Below are 18,016 nucleotides of genomic sequence, written 5' to 3'. Positions count from 1 at the left end.
AATGTCGATTATTGTACAGATTATTTTAAATAAAATCGTATAATTACGATTAGCAAAAATCTTGGTTATCAATAAATCATTTAAATACTTGAATATTTTTAGGGGGAGAGGGAGGGGGGGGGGGGGGGGGGGATCGATCAACTCATTTGCTAGATCTACATGCTCATTAATTATACAAAAGGTACATACATAAATTATATAGGTATGTCTTTTTTTTTTTTTTTTTTAATAATATTTGTTAATAATTTTATAGAAGTTTAAATGTTGTAAATTACTTATTGGATTGGTAAAATAAATTATGAGGTAATAATTTGAACAAGTAGTTTTTGTAATATGATGATAGGGATCAAAATCTTCGGAATTAGCCAAATAACGACAAATTTTAAAGAGGTTTCTTTATTAATTTTTAAATCACAGAACAATGCATTATAATGATGATCAAACTTTAATTCAATATAATTAAGGAGATTTAATTAATAAAATGAATAAAATAAATTCTGACAAAGAAAAGCTGTAAGATGAGTGTCTCCTCTCAATAATGGAGCAAAAGAGAAGGAAGAGAGCAGATAAAAAGAGAGCTTGGAACATTGTGCTGTGGTTCATAGAGATAATCAAGAAAAAAGAGGGGGGGGGGGGGTCTAATTTTTAATTAGTTTTATTAGTTTAATAATAGAATAACCCAAAATTAAGCCCTATATTTATTAGCTGTCTGGATTTTAATCAAAGCTTACAAATCTTAACTGAAGCTTTTAATATTAATTCATCCCACCCTTTCTTTTTGCATAAATTTGTATGTAAGATGACAAGAAAGCCCTTGGGTTTGGGGTGGAAAATGACATGAAAAGTATGGGTAAAGAAGGGTAAGTTAAGTAAAAATGAATAATGTAGAAGTTATTATAATCACATGGCTTGAAAGATTAAAATTACATTTCATGTGATGTGACCACATGGATGCTTCAGACTCCTTCCATTTACACGTTAAATGTTGAATGTTGAGTCAAACCAAAATTTAAGAAATATTTTATTTTAGTATTAGTGGTTGTTTCAATCAATCATAGTACTTAATTATAGCTTTTTCAACCTTTTTTCTTCCTCTTTTTCCTCCATGTTTTATAGCTTTTTACCAATATTTTTATAATATATAAAGCTTTTGGAGCGTTACAAAAACCAAAAAAAGCTCACTAAAATGTTATTTTTATGGTAAAGTTTATATTATTTTGTGTCAATTTTATTTCCGATATTCATTTGTTTCTTTAAACAAACAACATACCTTTATCTTTTACAAATATAGCTAAGTTGACAATTTTGAGATTCTTAAAATTAACTTTGCTCACGTAGCAAAAATCTGATATGTTTTTCATCATTTAGATTTTAGTTAACAAAAGTTTATGAATGGGTGCTCTAAGTCTCCAACTTGACCTTACATAGATCACTATGTTTAAGGTTCTAAATATATAATAATGGGGTGTACAACTATTCATAACCTAACAATAAATACTATTTCAAGACCTTTACTATAACATTTAATGTGTTTCACTCATCATCTCTCGCTCTTTTGTTACGATGTTTGTTATTTTCTATCCAAACTGAAATAATATGCACCTCAAATACAAACTATTATAATCCATATACTATAATAACCAACTCAACATCTCAAATGTCTTTATAAGATTAAAGTAGTTGGACATCATTGCATCTATAAGTAACTAGCTAATAGTTAGAAGGTAAGAAGTTTGTTTAATAAACTTAAGTATATAAAGGGTGAAAGCTAAAGATTTGAAATCCTTTAACTTGAAGCATAGAATGGATTGTCACTAGTTAGGAGAAGGGACAAAGGATAATATGTAATAATGTTAGAACGTGGGATTGAGTGTTTATTCTAATAAAAGAGAATCAAGTGGAAGATAAGAGAGAGGATTATAGAAGTGTTTGCCATGCAAAAGAATAGTAATTTTATATATATTTGCTAAAGAGGACCTTTTTGTCAGGTAGCTCCCTAGAGCCCTAGGTGTCCATGTGCTGTTTTGCTTTCATATCATAGAACTCCAACTCTCTTTTAACCTACACACCTTGCTTGTTTCGGCTTCACCAGACCACACTTGCTTTTTTATTAATCTCCCTCTACTTCCCCTTCAAACATCTACTTTTTATTTTCCCCTCAAAACATCTATATAAATCCCACATTTCCAAACTCAAGCTCATTTACCCAACTTTCCCACCTCTGACACAATCATTTTCTTTCCCTATTTCCCGGAATCCAAACACCCACCACCACCACCAAGAGAGAGAGAGAGATAGAAAGAGAGAGAGAGAGAGAATGGTTTCAATAGGCATTGGTGGTGGTAGTAGTGTTCAAGCATCGCCGCCACCATCATCACCACCACCAGCCACTGAACCAAATTCCAGTCCTAGGATATCTTTCTCTTCTGAGTTTCTTGATGAAAGCAACTTCATTTCCATCACTCCAAATTCCCAGATAGAGAGAGATCAAGAGATTTGTGAGAGACAGAAGAAGGATAGATCAGAGAAGCTGGCATGGAGTGCTGATTTTGAGTTTCTTTCTAATAAAGTTAGTAGTCACTCCATGATTACAGCTGATGAGCTTTTCTTTGAAGGGAAGCTTCTTCCTTTTTGGCAAATGCAACAAGCAGAGCGGCTTAACAAAATCAGTCTGAAATCTCCTAAAGATGTAGATGAAGAAGATTTGGTGGAGATAGAGGTAAACAAGGAGGCAGAGAACAAAGTGAATTGGTTTCTCGACGACGACCCGTCTCCGAGACCACCAAAATGCACTGTTCTCTGGAAAGAACTGTTGAGGTTGAAGAAGCAGCGTGCTTCATCTGCACTATCGCCATCTTCTTCTTCGTCCTCGTCGTCTTCCTCTTCCAGGTCCATGGCTGATGCAGCCACAACGGAGGAAGGAAAGGAAGGGACAACAGGAAACAAAGAGAAGAACGTAAGGAGGATAAAGAAGTTGGAAAGGACAAGATCAGCCAGTATAAGAATAAGGCCTATGATTAATGTGCCAATCTGCACACAGGTGAAGAGCAGTGTTTTGCCACCCTTGTTCCCACTTAAGAAAGGAAGATTTGATAGATGAGAAGATGAAATTCGACGCTAAAGTCAGCAGCTCAAGATCTCATCAACTCTAGTCCAACGTGTTAATCTCCCACTTCCCCCTTCCCCCCTCTCTATTGTCATTTCTTGACAAATTTTTTCAACTTTCTGTCTGTGTATGGATTAATGTTGATTATGGCGGTGGATCTAATAATCTACGATTGTAAATGCTGACCTCTAGTTTTTTGTTTGTTGGTATTCCTTCATTAATCAAATTACGCTTTTTTGGTTCCACATACCTTTTTGGTGTACACTTTATCTTTGTCCTCCGGAATAGCAAAATTTGGTAGTGAACAGTTCGACGTCACATGCTGGATGCAGCAGCCTCGGATCAGTGGGTCACCCACATTTCAGTACAATACAATAGCAGTTTTCAGAATGAAACCTGGGTCCGAAATTATCTTCAATTGTTAAAACAGTTAGTTATTCTTTAAAAAAAATGCATCAGATCTCATATTAAAAGCCAAATTAAATGATTCAAATAAATGGCCAAATATACAGATCCAACCTGAACCTGAACGACTTTTTGTAAGAAATTAAATGGTCCTAGAGGCTCCATGTATTGATCATAGAGACTCCATAACTTCGATGGCTCAATGATACCCCCATTTATGAATTCCGAAGCAATGGTGCAGAGAAGCTGTATCCGCACATCTGACATTAATTCAAAAGAGTATGCATGTTTTAAAATTGAATTAAATTCGTGTAGAGGAGATGTGGCTAGAGCAATCTATCAGACGAGACTGCCAGATGGGCAGGACAAACGATTTAATAAAAATGAATACAGAAGAAACAAGTGAAAGCGACAAATGAAGAGGAAGCTGTAACGCCCGACAATTTCGGTTTCCTTTTTGTTTTGACCATTAATATTAATACTAAAGTGTGTTTATTATTAGTATTAAACTAAAGTTTTTTTTGTATTAATTTTGAAGTTAGGGGGTGAAATAAATTATTGGCTTAACAAATAAATGGCCTTGGAAAGGGTCAAAGGTGGTTATTGGAGGAGAGAGGAAAGAGGGTTTTAAAGATTTCTTTTATTATTTTTATTTCTTTTAAAAAGAGGCCTTGGGACTCGTGCGTAAAGAGGAAGAGGAAAATTTTTCAAAGAAAGAAAAAGGGGGAAAAAATTTTCCTATTGAAACCCTAGCCGCCGCACGCCGCCGCACGCCGCCGCCGCCGCCGCCGCCGCGAACCCGAGCCGCCAAGCATCCTTCTCTGTTCAGCAGCGCAGCCGAGCCGCAATCGCAACCGAGCCGTCGCCGAGCTTCCAGCCGCGCCAGGAGAATCGTCCAAGCCGATCTGCGCAGCCGAGCGTCCGTCGGAGCAGCCGTCTCTCGTACGCCGAAGCCGAGTCGAAGCCGCCTCCGCGCGTCCGCAGCCAACCCGTCAGCCAGCCGAGTCGCGCCGCTTCGATCCGACGCAAGCGCAGCCGAAACGCCAGTCGGTAGCCGTCGCCGAGCGAAGCCGCGGTAGCCGGACCACCAACAGCCGCCGCGCCGCCCGAAATCCGGAAGCCGAAGCCTCGCGCGCAAGGGTCCGACCGAAGACCCGCCCCGCGACCCGAACCGACGCGCGCCACCTTCCGGAAACCCGACCCGCGCCCGCGTGCACCCGTGCGTGAGCCGCGCCCGCGTGTGAAGCCGCGCCGCGCGCTTTTGTGTAGCCGAGCCGCGTCTCCCCTGTTGCAAGCCGAGCCGCGTCTCCCCCTGTTGCAAGCCGAGCCGCACGCGAAATCCCTGTACCGAGCCGAGCCGCGTCTGCCCAAGCCGAGCCGGTCCTGTCTTCTTCCAGCCGAGCCGCCAGGACTAAATTGGCTCCATCCACCTATATTTTGGTAAGCTAATTAATTATTGTGGTCTTTCCGGTAAGACTCCATGCTCGGACGTTAGTTAAATTAATTTGGATCTAAATTAAATTATTTTCCTCAAGGGACGTCTTGGACCAAGAAATTACTGCAGCGCGGGATTTCTTCAGTAGGGGCTCGAGCACTGCAACCTCCTTCTAGGGTAAGCTATTTCAATTGAGTCTCGAACCGTTAGTCGTTGGCGACCTATTTACAATTTTGACTCATTAAACAGTTAGGACTTCGTCGCTTGGAAAGCGTACTGCCTCGCCGTTAGGACTCGACAAGTAGATCTCCAGGTAAGAGATTCTACTACTAGTTTCATGTTTGAAGTATGAGACTGTGTATGCCCTATGTTGCATATTGAGAAATTGACAGCTATGATGCCTGAAATAAATGTTAGTATGAGGCAATGACGATATAGTTGTGCTATAGCCTGTTATGTGTGGCGAGATCTATTTTGGTTACGACGAATGTCGGGACGGAGAGTGTAGAAATGATTTGTGTGACATGTTATATGCTGATGCCATGTGTATGTATACTGCAATTAGGGTACCTGTTAGCTTGATTCTGTTAGAGTCGTACCTGCATGGGTGTCCTTCGGGATCACCACCTATCGAGGACTGTGTGGTCCGACGGGACGCCAGTCTAGCATGATATAGACATGATTCGAGTGACTCGACGGGGTCCTCGCATCCCGACTGTCCTAGGTGTCCCCGGGCACCGAAGACCAGAGTTACGTTCCTACGGGAGCGCATGATTGCACGTGTTCGGGAACGTGCCAGAGATTGGGTACCAGTTATCAGGACTCTAACAGGAAGTTAACAGGCACCTAGTGGGACTAGTAGTGGGTCCCTTACTGAGTATTTTATACTCATTCTCTCCATTTTATGTTTTCAGGTAGAGGACGAGGCAAGGGCAAGGGCAAGCTGGCGAGCGACCCGAAGTGAGACCGAGGAGGGCCATAGGGACTACCGCTTCCGCTTATTTCTTAGTTCAGATTTTAGCATTTGAGTTTGAGTACTTTTTATTTTTCACTATCTTTTATGTAGATAGGGCCCGAGTAGGATTTCAGAACGTTTTTACATTTTTGCATGACTACCTTGTTTATGTTTTTATAAATGAATTTCTCGAACCGTATGCTTTTTAATAAAATTTTTAGACTTAAACCACTTGTTCTATATTTAGTGATGACTTCGATTCAGCATAAGGAGTTGGGTCGTTACAGTTGGTATCAGAGCACAGTGTTTTAGGTTCTGTAGACTGACCTACGATGTAAGTCATTTTTGTTTGGTTTTACTTCACCCTATGGCTATACGGTCCTTCGGCACTCGCCAGGTATGTCTAAAGCCTTGCTAATGTTAAGATTACAATTTTGCCTGAATAGTCTAAGACCTAGATATAGGGTGTTAAGTTCTTGTGGTGAAAAGTTTGTTGGTGAATTTAGGGAGAATGCCGCCACGTAGAGGTACACGCCGAGGAGGTGGTAGGGGAGGCAGAGGAGCCGGTCGTGGCCAGCCGGAGGCGCCACCTGTTGCACCGGCAGTCGACCCAAACGCACCGGTCACCCAGGCGGATCTCGCCGCGATGGAGCAGCGTTATCAGGACATGCTGCAAGCTGCTTTGGCGCCTTTCCTTGCCGCCCAGCAGAACCAGGCCGCCCCTGTTCAGGCCGAGGCCGCCCCTGCTCAGGCCCAGGCCGCCCCTGTTCAGGCTCAGGCCGTCGCTCCTCCAGCCCCTGAGGAAGCTCAACCAGTACCAGTTCAACTGTCGACCGAGGCGAAACACTTACGGGATTTCAGGAAGTATAATCCCAAGACCTTTGACGGATCCATGGACAACCCCACAAAGGCCCAAATGTGGTTGACGTCCATAGAGACTATTTTCCGGTACATGAAGTGCCCAGAAGACCAGAAGGTGCAGTGTGCAGTCTTCTTCTTGGAGGACAGGGGCACCGCCTGGTGGGAGACCGCGGAGAGAATGCTAGGGGGCGATGTAAGCAAAATAACATGGGAGCAGTTCAAGGAGAACTTCTATGCTAAGTTTTTCTCCGCCAATGTGAAGCACGCCAAGCTGCAAGAGTTCCTAAACTTGGAGCAAGGCGACATGACGGTGGAGCAGTACGACGCCGAGTTCGATATGTTGTCCCGCTTTGTTCCCGATATGGTAAGGGACGAGGCTGCCAGGACGGAGAAATTCGTTAGAGGACTCAGGCTAGACCTTCAGGGCATTGTCAGAGCCCTCCGCCCAGCCACGCATGCTGATGCACTACGTATAGCACTGGATTTGAGCCTGCCTGAGAGAGCCGATGCGTCTAAGGCTGCCGGCAGAGGGTCAGCCTTGGGACAGAAGAGGAAGGTTGAGACGCAGCCTGACGTAGTACCGCAGCGAACACTGAGGTCAGGAGGTGTCTTCCAGAGACACCGACGGGAGCTTGCAGCAGCCGGGAGGACTCTGAGAGAGCTACCCGCTTGTACTACCTGCGGGAGAGTCCACGGAGGTCGTTGCTTGGCTGGAAGTGGAGTCTGCTTCAGGTGCAGACAGCCGGGGCACACTGCTGATATGTGTCCTCGGAAACCCTTCGAGACGACACCGCCCCAGCCTTCTGCGGCCCAGCAGGGGAGAGTTTTCGCCACTACCCGGCAGGAGGCCGAGCGAGCTGGCACTGTGGTGACAGGTACGCTCCCAATTTTGGGGCATTATGCTTTTGTGCTATTTGACTCTGGGTCATCCCACTCGTTTATATCCTCCGTTTTCGTTCAGCATGTGGGTTTAGAGGTAGAGCCTTTGGGTAGTGTTTTGTCGGTTTCTACTCCATCTGGGGAGGTCCTGTTATCCAAAGAACAAATAAAGGCATGTCGGGTAGAGATAGCGAATCGTATGTTAGACGTGACCTTACTAGTGTTAGACATGCAGGATTTTGATGTGATACTAGGCATGGATTGGCTGTCAGCCAACCATGCCAATATAGACTGTTATGGCAAGGAAGTTGTCTTCAACCCTCCCTCCGAGGCTAGTTTCAAATTCAGGGGGGCAGGTATGGTATGTATACCCAAGGTCATCTCAGCCATGAAGGCTAGTAAACTACTCAGCCAGGGTACTTGGGGTATTTTGGCAAGCGTAGTGGATGTGAGAGAGCCAGAAGTCTCCCTATCTTCCGAACCAGTGGTAAGAGAGTACCCCGACGTTTTCCCAGACGAACTTCCAGGACTTCCGCCTCCCAGAGAAGTAGACTTCGCTATCGAGTTAGAGCCGGGCACTGCCCCAATCTCGAGGGCCCCTTACAGAATGGCTCCAGCCGAGCTAAAGGAGTTGAAGGTCCAGTTACAGGAGTTGCTGGACAAAGGCTTCATCCGGCCCAGTGTGTCGCCTTGGGGAGCCCCAGTTTTGTTCGTGAAGAAGAAGGATGGGTCAATGCGCCTTTGTATTGACTACCGAGAGCTGAACAAGGTGACAGTCAAAAACCGCTACCCCTTGCCCAGGATTGATGACCTGTTCGATCAGTTGCAGGGAGCCACCGTCTTCTCCAAGATCGACCTGCGATCAGGCTATCACCAGTTGAGGATTAGGGACGGTGACATCCCCAAGACGGCCTTTCGATCGAGGTACGGACATTACGAATTCGTTGTGATGTCTTTCGGCTTGACTAACGCTCCTGCAGTATTCATGGATCTGATGAACAGGGTGTTTAAGGAGTTTCTAGACTCGTTCGTCATAGTCTTCATTGACGACATCCTCATTTACTCAAAAACTGAGGCTGAGCACGAGGAGCACTTACACCAAGTTTTGGAGACCCTTCGAGCCAACAAGTTGTATGCCAAGTTCTCCAAGTGTGAATTCTGGTTAAGGAAGGTGACGTTTCTTGGCCACGTGGTTTCCAGTGAGGGAGTTTCAGTAGATCCCGCAAAGATTGAAGCAGTGACCAACTGGACCCGACCGTCCACGGTTAGTGAAATTCGAAGTTTTCTGGGCTTGGCAGGTTACTACAGGAGGTTCGTGGAAGACTTCTCACGTATAGCCAGCCCGTTGACCCAGTTGACCAGGAAGGGAACCCCTTTTGTCTGGAGCCCAGCATGCGAGAGGAGCTTTCGGGAGCTCAAACAGAAGCTAGTGACGGCACCGGTCCTGACAGTGCCCGATGGTTCGGGAAACTTTGTAATCTATAGTGACGCCTCCAAGAAGGGACTGGGCTGTGTTCTGATGCAGCAGGGTAAGGTAGTTGCTTATGCCTCCCGCCAATTGAAGATCCATGAGCAGAACTACCCTACCCATGACTTGGAGTTGGCAGCTGTAGTCTTTGCACTGAAGATATGGAGGCACTATCTGTACGGTGAGAAGATTCAGATTTACACCGATCATAAGAGCCTGAAGTACTTCTTCACACAGAAGGAGTTGAACATGAGGCAGAGGAGGTGGCTTGAGTTGGTGAAAGACTACGACTGCGAGATCCTATACCACCCAGGTAAAGCAAATGTAGTGGCTGATGCGCTGAGTAGGAAAGTTGCACATTCAGCAGCGCTAATCACCAAGCAGACCCCCTTACTCAGGGACTTTGAGAGGGCAGAGATTGCAGTCTCAGTAGGTGAGGTTACCGCACAGTTGGCTCAGTTGACAGTTCAGCCAACCTTGAGGCAAAAGATCATTGCTGCTCAGCTGGATGATCCTTACTTGGCAGAGAAGCGTCGCGTGGTAGAGACAGAGCAAGGTGAAGGCTTCTCCATATCCTCTGACGATGGCCTTATGTTTGAGGGACGCCTGTGTGTGCCGGAAGACAGCGCAGTTAAGACGGAGCTTTTGACTGAGGCTCACAGTTCCCCGTTTACCATGCACCCTGGGAGTACGAAGATGTACCAGGACTTAAGGAGTGTCTATTGGTGGAGGGGCATGAAGAGGGATGTGGCAGACTTTGTCAGTAGATGCTTGGTGTGCCAGCAGGTGAAGGCACCTAGGCAGCATCCAGCAGGGTTGTTGCAACCCTTGAGTGTGCCAGGGTGGAAGTGGGAGAGTGTGTCGATGGATTTTATTACGGGACTGCCCAAGACCCTAAGGGGCTACACGGTGATCTGGGTTGTGGTCGACAGACTCACGAAGTCGGCCCATTTCGTGCCAGGGAAATCCACTTACACTGCCAGTAAGTGGGGGCAGCTATATATGACAGAGATTGTGAGACTACATGGAGTACCCGTATCCATCATTTCAGATAGAGACGCCCGTTTCACATCGAAGTTCTGGAAAGGACTTCAACTTGCATTAGGTACAAGGTTGGACTTCAGCACGGCATTCCACCCTCAGACTGATGGTCAGACAGAGAGATTGAACCAGATTTTGGAAGACATGCTGCGAGCCTGCGTACTAGAGTTTTCAGGAAGTTGGGACTCCCATCTGCATCTGATGGAGTTTGCCTATAACAACAGCTACCAGGCTACTATTGGTATGGCACCGTTCGAGGCCCTGTATGGCAAGTGCTGTAGATCCCCTGTCTGCTGGGGCGAGGTTGGAGAGCAGAGGATGCTAGGCCCCGAATTAGTGCAGACGACCAACGCAGCCATACAGAAGATCCGAGCTCGTATGCTGACAGCCCAGAGCAGACAGAAGAGTTACGCTGATGTACGACGTAAGGACCTCGAGTTTGAAGTGGGAGATATGGTCTTTCTGAAGGTTGCACCCATGAAGGGTGTTCTGAGGTTCGCGAAGAAGGGGAAGCTGAGCCCACGCTTCGTAGGGCCGTTCGAGATATTGGAGCGGATTGGCCCCGTGGCTTACCGCTTGGCGCTACCCCCATCGTTTGCTGCAGTGCACGACGTATTCCATATCTCCATGCTGAGGAAATATGTCGCAGACCCAACACATGTGGTGGACTTCGAGCCACTGCAGGTTAGCGAGAACCTGAGCTACGAGGAGCAGCCTGTCGAGGTCCTGGCAAGGGAGGTCAAGAAGCTTCGCAGTCGAGAAATTCCACTGGTCAAAATCCTTTGGCAGAACCATGGAGTGGAAGAGGCCACGTGGGAGAAAGAAGAGGATATGAGAGCCCAGTACCCCGAGCTGTTCGAGGATTAGAACTTTCGAGGACGAAAGTTTTTTTTTAGGAGGGAAGATTGTAACGCCCGACAATTTCGGTTTCCTTTTTGTTTTGACCATTAATATTAATACTAAAGTGTGTTTATTATTAGTATTAAACTAAAGTTTTTTTTGTATTAATTTTGAAGTTAGGGGGTGAAATAAATTATTGGCTTAACAAATAAATGGCCTTGGAAAGGGTCAAAGGTGGTTATTGGAGGAGAGAGGAAAGAGGGTTTTAAAGATTTCTTTTATTATTTTTATTTCTTTTAAAAAGAGGCCTTGGGACTCGTGCGTAAAGAGGAAGAGGAAAATTTTTCAAAGAAAGAAAAAGGGGGAAAAAATTTTCCTATTGAAACCCTAGCCGCCGCACGCCGCCGCACGCCGCCGCCGCCGCCGCCGCCGCGAACCCGAGCCGCCAAGCATCCTTCTCTGTTCAGCAGCGCAGCCGAGCCGCAATCGCAACCGAGCCGTCGCCGAGCTTCCAGCCGCGCCAGGAGAATCGTCCAAGCCGATCTGCGCAGCCGAGCGTCCGTCGGAGCAGCCGTCTCTCGTACGCCGAAGCCGAGTCGAAGCCGCCTCCGCGCGTCCGCAGCCAACCCGTCAGCCAGCCGAGTCGCGCCGCTTCGATCCGACGCAAGCGCAGCCGAAACGCCAGTCGGTAGCCGTCGCCGAGCGAAGCCGCGGTAGCCGGACCACCAACAGCCGCCGCGCCGCCCGAAATCCGGAAGCCGAAGCCTCGCGCGCAAGGGTCCGACCGAAGACCCGCCCCGCGACCCGAACCGACGCGCGCCACCTTCCGGAAACCCGACCCGCGCCCGCGTGCACCCGTGCGTGAGCCGCGCCCGCGTGTGAAGCCGCGCCGCGCGCTTTTGTGTAGCCGAGCCGCGTCTCCCCTGTTGCAAGCCGAGCCGCGTCTCCCCCTGTTGCAAGCCGAGCCGCACGCGAAATCCCTGTACCGAGCCGAGCCGCGTCTGCCCAAGCCGAGCCGGTCCTGTCTTCTTCCAGCCGAGCCGCCAGGACTAAATTGGCTCCATCCACCTATATTTTGGTAAGCTAATTAATTATTGTGGTCTTTCCGGTAAGACTCCATGCTCGGACGTTAGTTAAATTAATTTGGATCTAAATTAAATTATTTTCCTCAAGGGACGTCTTGGACCAAGAAATTACTGCAGCGCGGGATTTCTTCAGTAGGGGCTCGAGCACTGCAACCTCCTTCTAGGGTAAGCTATTTCAATTGAGTCTCGAACCGTTAGTCGTTGGCGACCTATTTACAATTTTGACTCATTAAACAGTTAGGACTTCGTCGCTTGGAAAGCGTACTGCCTCGCCGTTAGGACTCGACAAGTAGATCTCCAGGTAAGAGATTCTACTACTAGTTTCATGTTTGAAGTATGAGACTGTGTATGCCCTATGTTGCATATTGAGAAATTGACAGCTATGATGCCTGAAATAAATGTTAGTATGAGGCAATGACGATATAGTTGTGCTATAGCCTGTTATGTGTGGCGAGATCTATTTTGGTTACGACGAATGTCGGGACGGAGAGTGTAGAAATGATTTGTGTGACATGTTATATGCTGATGCCATGTGTATGTATACTGCAATTAGGGTACCTGTTAGCTTGATTCTGTTAGAGTCGTACCTGCATGGGTGTCCTTCGGGATCACCACCTATCGAGGACTGTGTGGTCCGACGGGACGCCAGTCTAGCATGATATAGACATGACTCGAGTGACTCGACGGGGTCCTCGCATCCCGACTGTCCTAGGTGTCCCCGGGCACCGAAGACCAGAGTTACGTTCCTACGGGAGCGCATGATTGCACGTGTTCGGGAACGTGCCAGAGATTGGGTACCAGTTATCAGGACTCTAACAGGAAGTTAACAGGCACCTAGTGGGACTAGTAGTGGGTCCCTTACTGAGTATTTTATACTCATTCTCTCCATTTTATGTTTTCAGGTAGAGGACGAGGCAAGGGCAAGGGCAAGCTGGCGAGCGACCCGAAGTGAGACCGAGGAGGGCCATAGGGACTACCGCTTCCGCTTATTTCTTAGTTCAGATTTTAGCATTTGAGTTTGAGTACTTTTTATTTTTCACTATCTTTTATGTAGATAGGGCCCGAGTAGGATTTCAGAACGTTTTTACATTTTTGCATGACTACCTTGTTTATGTTTTTATAAATGAATTTCTCGAACCGTATGCTTTTTAATAAAATTTTTAGACTTAAACCACTTGTTCTATATTTAGTGATGACTTCGATTCAGCATAAGGAGTTGGGTCGTTACAGAAGCAGACTGATACAGCTAAGCCCGGTTTGACTGTAATAGCAAACAGAGTGGATCAGCTACAACAGACACACTAAATTAAACGACCAAGGGGAGGGTATTCACTGGGAGGAACAGAACCACTTCATAATACAGGAAATATAGCAAAGCTGACAAGTCTTTATCAAGCCCAAAATTATATATTATTAACAACAATTATACATGGGCAATAATTTGCACACAATTAAGGAATAGGATAATAGTAATCTCGGTCTGTGAGTACACGAGCTGATTGAACGTGGACAATAAATCAAAGAATAAAGTCACTTGGACCATCCGGGTTTGGAAACTCGTACAGTTTACAACAAAGAAGGTTATCGCACAAATTTCTATTCCACAATTGCAGGGTAATGGGTAGGCCAGTTTCCTTGAAGAACTTACAGGGAAAAATGTTTAACTGTTCTTTCCCTAAAACTGCTATACATGAGCAAACAATTAGCTTTACAATTACCTTTCAGGAGAAGGGAAAAACCAAAACAAAAAAAACAAAAAAACAAAAAAACAAAAGAAATTTGCTAAGAAGGAGGTGGCGGCCCCAATAGATGATTTCCTGGAAAAATCCTGATAAACCAAATTACAAAAGTTAGGGAAAAAAAAATGAAAACCTGGTAAAATTTAATGTAAAAGTTTCTGGGCAGTTAATGGGTACCTAAGATCCAGTCTTTCATTATTCGTAAGACTTTGAGGAACTTCACCAGTCAGATTATTATTGTATAAGAATCTAGAACAGAAGGAAATCAAGCCAAATAAACAAGAACTAATTAGTTGCTGTTAAACTAACCATTTAATTAAAAAAAATTATAAATGTTCTAACAAGTCATGAAGTCATCAAAAGTTGCACTAAAATTTCCAAAAACTCAGGAACTTATTTAGGCATAAGTAGAATAAAGACATAAGATGATCAGAAGAAGAGAGAAAAAGTAAAAATCCTACAAAACTTGCAGAGATGAGAGTGTTGATCAAATTGCATGATATATTTAGAGGATCAAGACAAGGTGAGAAAAACAACTAAACCAGAAGATGGGTGGTCCTCTAGAAAGAACAAGATGAATAAATGAATATTTTGAAAATTAAAATAAACGATGCTATGGTTATGGTTTGTAATTTTTGTATCCATCTTTAACTTTACAAGAATTAGTTACTTTAGCGCCTTATCATTTTGCCTCTCGAACACAATGTTGTATCTACAAAGTTTCTTTTTCTTTTGCTAGTGTATAGCTTCTTATCATCAAACAATGCCAGTATCTACGAAGTTACAAGCATTGTTTACACGTCTTCATCAAAGTGTAATAACCAAACAAATTAACTATGTTCTAAACAATCTGAAACACATTCAGCAAATTATCCCCACTCTATGGATATAAATTTCCTGTTCAACCCAAAAAGAAGAAGCTCATGCTTAAGTCATAACATTACCTAACTTATGAATAAAACAACTATGCAATGGCAGTGCAGTTAGAAGCATGAAAATTATACACCAACAAGTTTGCAGCAGAACGGCAAACTCACACAGAGACTAACAATTTTAGGATACATAATTTGTCAGATGCACATAACTTTTAAAGAATTTCCTGAGCCAGGGGACAGCATGGAATCATTCGGCAACAAAGTCATACAAGTAAACTTACAATTCCTGCAAGCGAGGCAGATTTCCAAGTGACGATGGAATCTCTCCACTGAAATTATTATCTTCCAAATGCCTTCACAGAAAGAAAACACAAACTCAATAATTTTGACATAAGTTCAAAAAGAAGAGCTAAAAGAAGGTTAACAAGATGAATCCACGAACAAAATTGGTAAGTGTCGAACACTATATTCAGGGAACCAACTCGATCAAATATCTTCAAGGCAGGTAATGTCCATTATATACTAAGAACTGATAGTGATAAAATAGAATATTATAGCCCCCTTGTCAAACCACAGACAAAAGAAAAGGAGGAAAGAAAACTTTTTTCCAGATGTGCAACCATGTCAACACTTCAATGCTATTGCTGATGCCTGATGATATGTTTTCATATGCAAATTTTCAATCCAATACAGGCGTCCAATTAGAAATGGAATAATAAGGTAAATCCAGAACATACACTTTTTCCAACAACTTCAGAGTACTGAGATCTGGAATAGGTCCAGACAAACTGTTGTTTCCAAGCCAGCTGCAAAAGGAAAGAAATGGAAATTAGAAACCTTCATTACAAATCCATCAACCTTAAAGTTCTAGTGTAATACTAACATTCCAGACAATGCAGTAAGATTGGCAATGCTAGGCGATAAGGATCCTGAAAGGTCCATACTCGTGAGGTTTCTGAAATAAGGGAAAGGGAATCAGTTTGTTAACATGAATTGAATATGAAATGTAAAATTTAAAGGTGACAAAGAGTCCAAACTCACAAGGTAATCACACGAATACGAGAGCCTGCAGAACAAGTAATTCCTGTCCACCGATACTGTTCGGGGAAGCATGGATCACCAATCCAATCAGTTGGGGGATTTTTCAGACTCCTTTTCACTCTCTCCAGATTGATAACTGTGATCAGAAAACCAGTCAATATTATGATGGTTACAATTAGCCAAAATAAACCTCAAGAGAACAGCAAATTATGTCACCAAACTGATTAGCAATGGAAAACAATCGCACAAATATTGCCGAATACACTTAATCGCATATGATAAATCATGAATGAAATGAACCAACAGACAATATCTAGCAAAAATAAAATCTCAACCATTTCCCCTTCCTTCATTTTCCCATGCTTTAATAATTGTAAATTTATTTCCTTCGGAATTGACAAACCCCATTCTTATTACATGATTGAACCAAGAAAATGACCAGAAAAAGCATACATGATTAAGCTTAAGTTGAACTCCCCTTTTACTAACATCATGAAAAAACTAGTGTAGATACATACCAATATGCTTCCATTAAAGATGGTTGGCACATATCGTGCGTATGTGTGTAGGAAACAAACACTAAACAAAAAGGTTACATACCATCTCTTACGAGAGTTCTTGCTTCAAGGGGCACAACATGAAAAAGTTCTCCACCATTGATCAATGGGCCAAGTTTTGACTGAGGGGAGGGAGTCAAGGTTATCTTTGTTGGACCATGAAGAGGCCATCGGCTTGCAAAAACAACATGACCTGCCGAAGTAGCATTTAGATCATGGTAATAGGTTATGCCATTCAGACTTATGCTAAACACCCTTGAGTTATCTGACGATGAAGGATGGTCATTAGCAAAGTAGAGAGCAATGTAATATGTGAAATTTGCTTCTGGAAGAGAAATAAGAGGCCAGTTCAACTCCAACGGTTCCAGCTTATCAGTCCTAAGCTCTGTCTCAAATATCTTAGATGGAGGGAGATTCCATATACCAGAGGCAGATACAGTTCTATTGGTTACGTTCAAATTGTTACTCCCAAATGGTTGCCAGAACCGATCAAATTGGTCATCAGGGTACCTACCAATTCCAAAAAGCAATTACAGAAATCAAGTTTAATCAAATTCATCACGTCAGATTCAGACACAAGTTACAAACATTCTAGCTAGAAATCATCAACGCAAACTTCAAAAACTTGAAAAGAAAGGTAATTCCAGAAATAAGACACAAAGGACAATAAATATATCAAGGCATCTAGCTTTGAGAACAAGGGATTAAAATTCAGTTCAATTCAATCTCCATAGCACGAAAACGTCAAAGAAGCTCATAATTAGATCAAATTCATACCTTAAGTTGGAACCAGAGTATCCAAAATTGTGCCTAGCAACCAAACGCAAGCCATAGTTAACAAAATCCGTAGTATTATAAAGAGATTGCCCCAACAACACAACCTCCAAAGCAGAAATAAAAGGGTCAGAATCCGTATACGTATTAGAACCAATGCACACACTAATAGACTTCCCCTTAGCTTCGAAAACCCCTTCATAATACGACGTCAGTCCCATATCATAATCGTCGGTAGTATTAACCACGCTCCAAACAGTCCCATCAACAATCTGATCAAAAACCGGCGGGGAATGAAGGCCGTTAACTCCACCATAGTAGTAGGTGGTTCTAACCATATACCTCCGAGTACGAAACACAGGTCCAACAACATAGCAGAATTTGCGATTAAGAGCCCTAGGAAAAGAGCGGACAGTGGAAAGCGTAGGGTCAAGAACGGGGTCGGTGATGTTCTTGTTGATACCACTGAAGACGAATGCGGAGTCGGGTTGCCAGGTGCGTCCGTCGTGTGTGGTGGCGGAAGTGGAGCCGCAATCGATGAAATAGCCTGAAAAGAGAGAAGGAAAGTGAGAAGAAAGGGATCAGTGGAAATGAGGGATGAAAATGGGGTTAGACTTACCACTAAGGGAATGAGAAGAAGGGAAGAAGGAGAGGAAGGAGAGGAAGAAGAAGAAGAATGGAGAAATGGGATTGGGCGCCATGGGAGAGAGAAATTGAGAGATGGAAGAAAGGAATTGGAGTATTTGGAAGGGTGGAGTTGGGGAAGAGGAAGGAATTAGTTGAGTATCCATTTTATCAAACGCGGGAAATCTTGGGCCAGGTCAGATATGGCGGTTATTATTTTATTCTTCTTACTTTTTTTTATTGACTAAATTACCCTTTTCTTAAAGTCTTATCAATTAATATGAAAATAATAATAAAGTTAGGTTAAATTGGGTACAACATTTCCAATACA

General features: G+C 44.0%; 2 protein-coding genes across 2 annotated transcripts; one reads left to right on the top strand and one right to left on the bottom strand.

Moving 5' to 3' along the window:
- The first annotated feature begins 2,016 nt into the window (after window positions 1-2,016).
- Window positions 2,017-3,337, top strand: LOC103491410 (uncharacterized). Its single transcript, XM_008451343.3, has one exon. It carries the CDS (start codon window positions 2,318-2,320, stop codon window positions 3,098-3,100), a length of 783 nt encoding a protein of 260 aa, XP_008449565.1. The 5' UTR covers window positions 2,017-2,317; the 3' UTR covers window positions 3,101-3,337.
- A 10,251-nt stretch (window positions 3,338-13,588) lies between these two features.
- Window positions 13,589-17,867, bottom strand: LOC103491411 (putative leucine-rich repeat receptor-like serine/threonine-protein kinase At2g14440). The gene is made up of 9 exons (XM_008451344.3): window positions 17,681-17,867; window positions 17,065-17,608; window positions 16,331-16,797; window positions 15,731-15,866; window positions 15,573-15,644; window positions 15,427-15,495; window positions 14,971-15,042; window positions 13,992-14,063; window positions 13,589-13,903 (listed from the first exon to the last, which is right to left on the bottom strand). The coding sequence occupies exons 1-9, from the start codon at window positions 17,850-17,852 to the stop codon at window positions 13,858-13,860; spliced, it is 1,650 nt and encodes a 549-aa protein (XP_008449566.3). The 5' UTR covers window positions 17,853-17,867; the 3' UTR covers window positions 13,589-13,857.
- Between the last annotated feature and the right edge of the window lie 149 nt (window positions 17,868-18,016).

This window comes from Cucumis melo, chromosome 5 (genome assembly GCF_025177605.1).
Source record: "Cucumis melo cultivar AY chromosome 5, USDA_Cmelo_AY_1.0, whole genome shotgun sequence".
Taxonomy (NCBI): Eukaryota; Viridiplantae; Streptophyta; class Magnoliopsida; order Cucurbitales; family Cucurbitaceae; genus Cucumis; species Cucumis melo.
The sequence above is the reverse complement of the archived record's forward strand: the minus strand, read 5'-3'. Positions and strand labels throughout refer to the sequence as shown.

Excerpts from the sequence above, each read along its gene's own strand:
- LOC103491410 (XM_008451343.3), top strand. The coding sequence starts at position 2,318 with ATGGTTTCAATAGGCATTGGTGGTGGTAGTAGTGTTCAAGCATCGCCG.
- LOC103491411 (XM_008451344.3), bottom strand. The coding sequence starts at position 17,852 with ATGGATACTCAACTAATTCCTTCCTCTTCCCCAACTCCACCCTTCCAA. Across the intron at positions 15,496-15,572 it reads CTTACTGCATTGTCTGGAAT|CTGGCTTGGAAACAACAGTT; the intron begins GTTAGTATTACA and ends TTCCTTTTGCAG. Across the intron at positions 14,064-14,970 it reads CTGCCTCGCTTGCAGGAATT|ATTCTTATACAATAATAATC; the intron begins GTAAGTTTACTT and ends CTTCTGTTCTAG.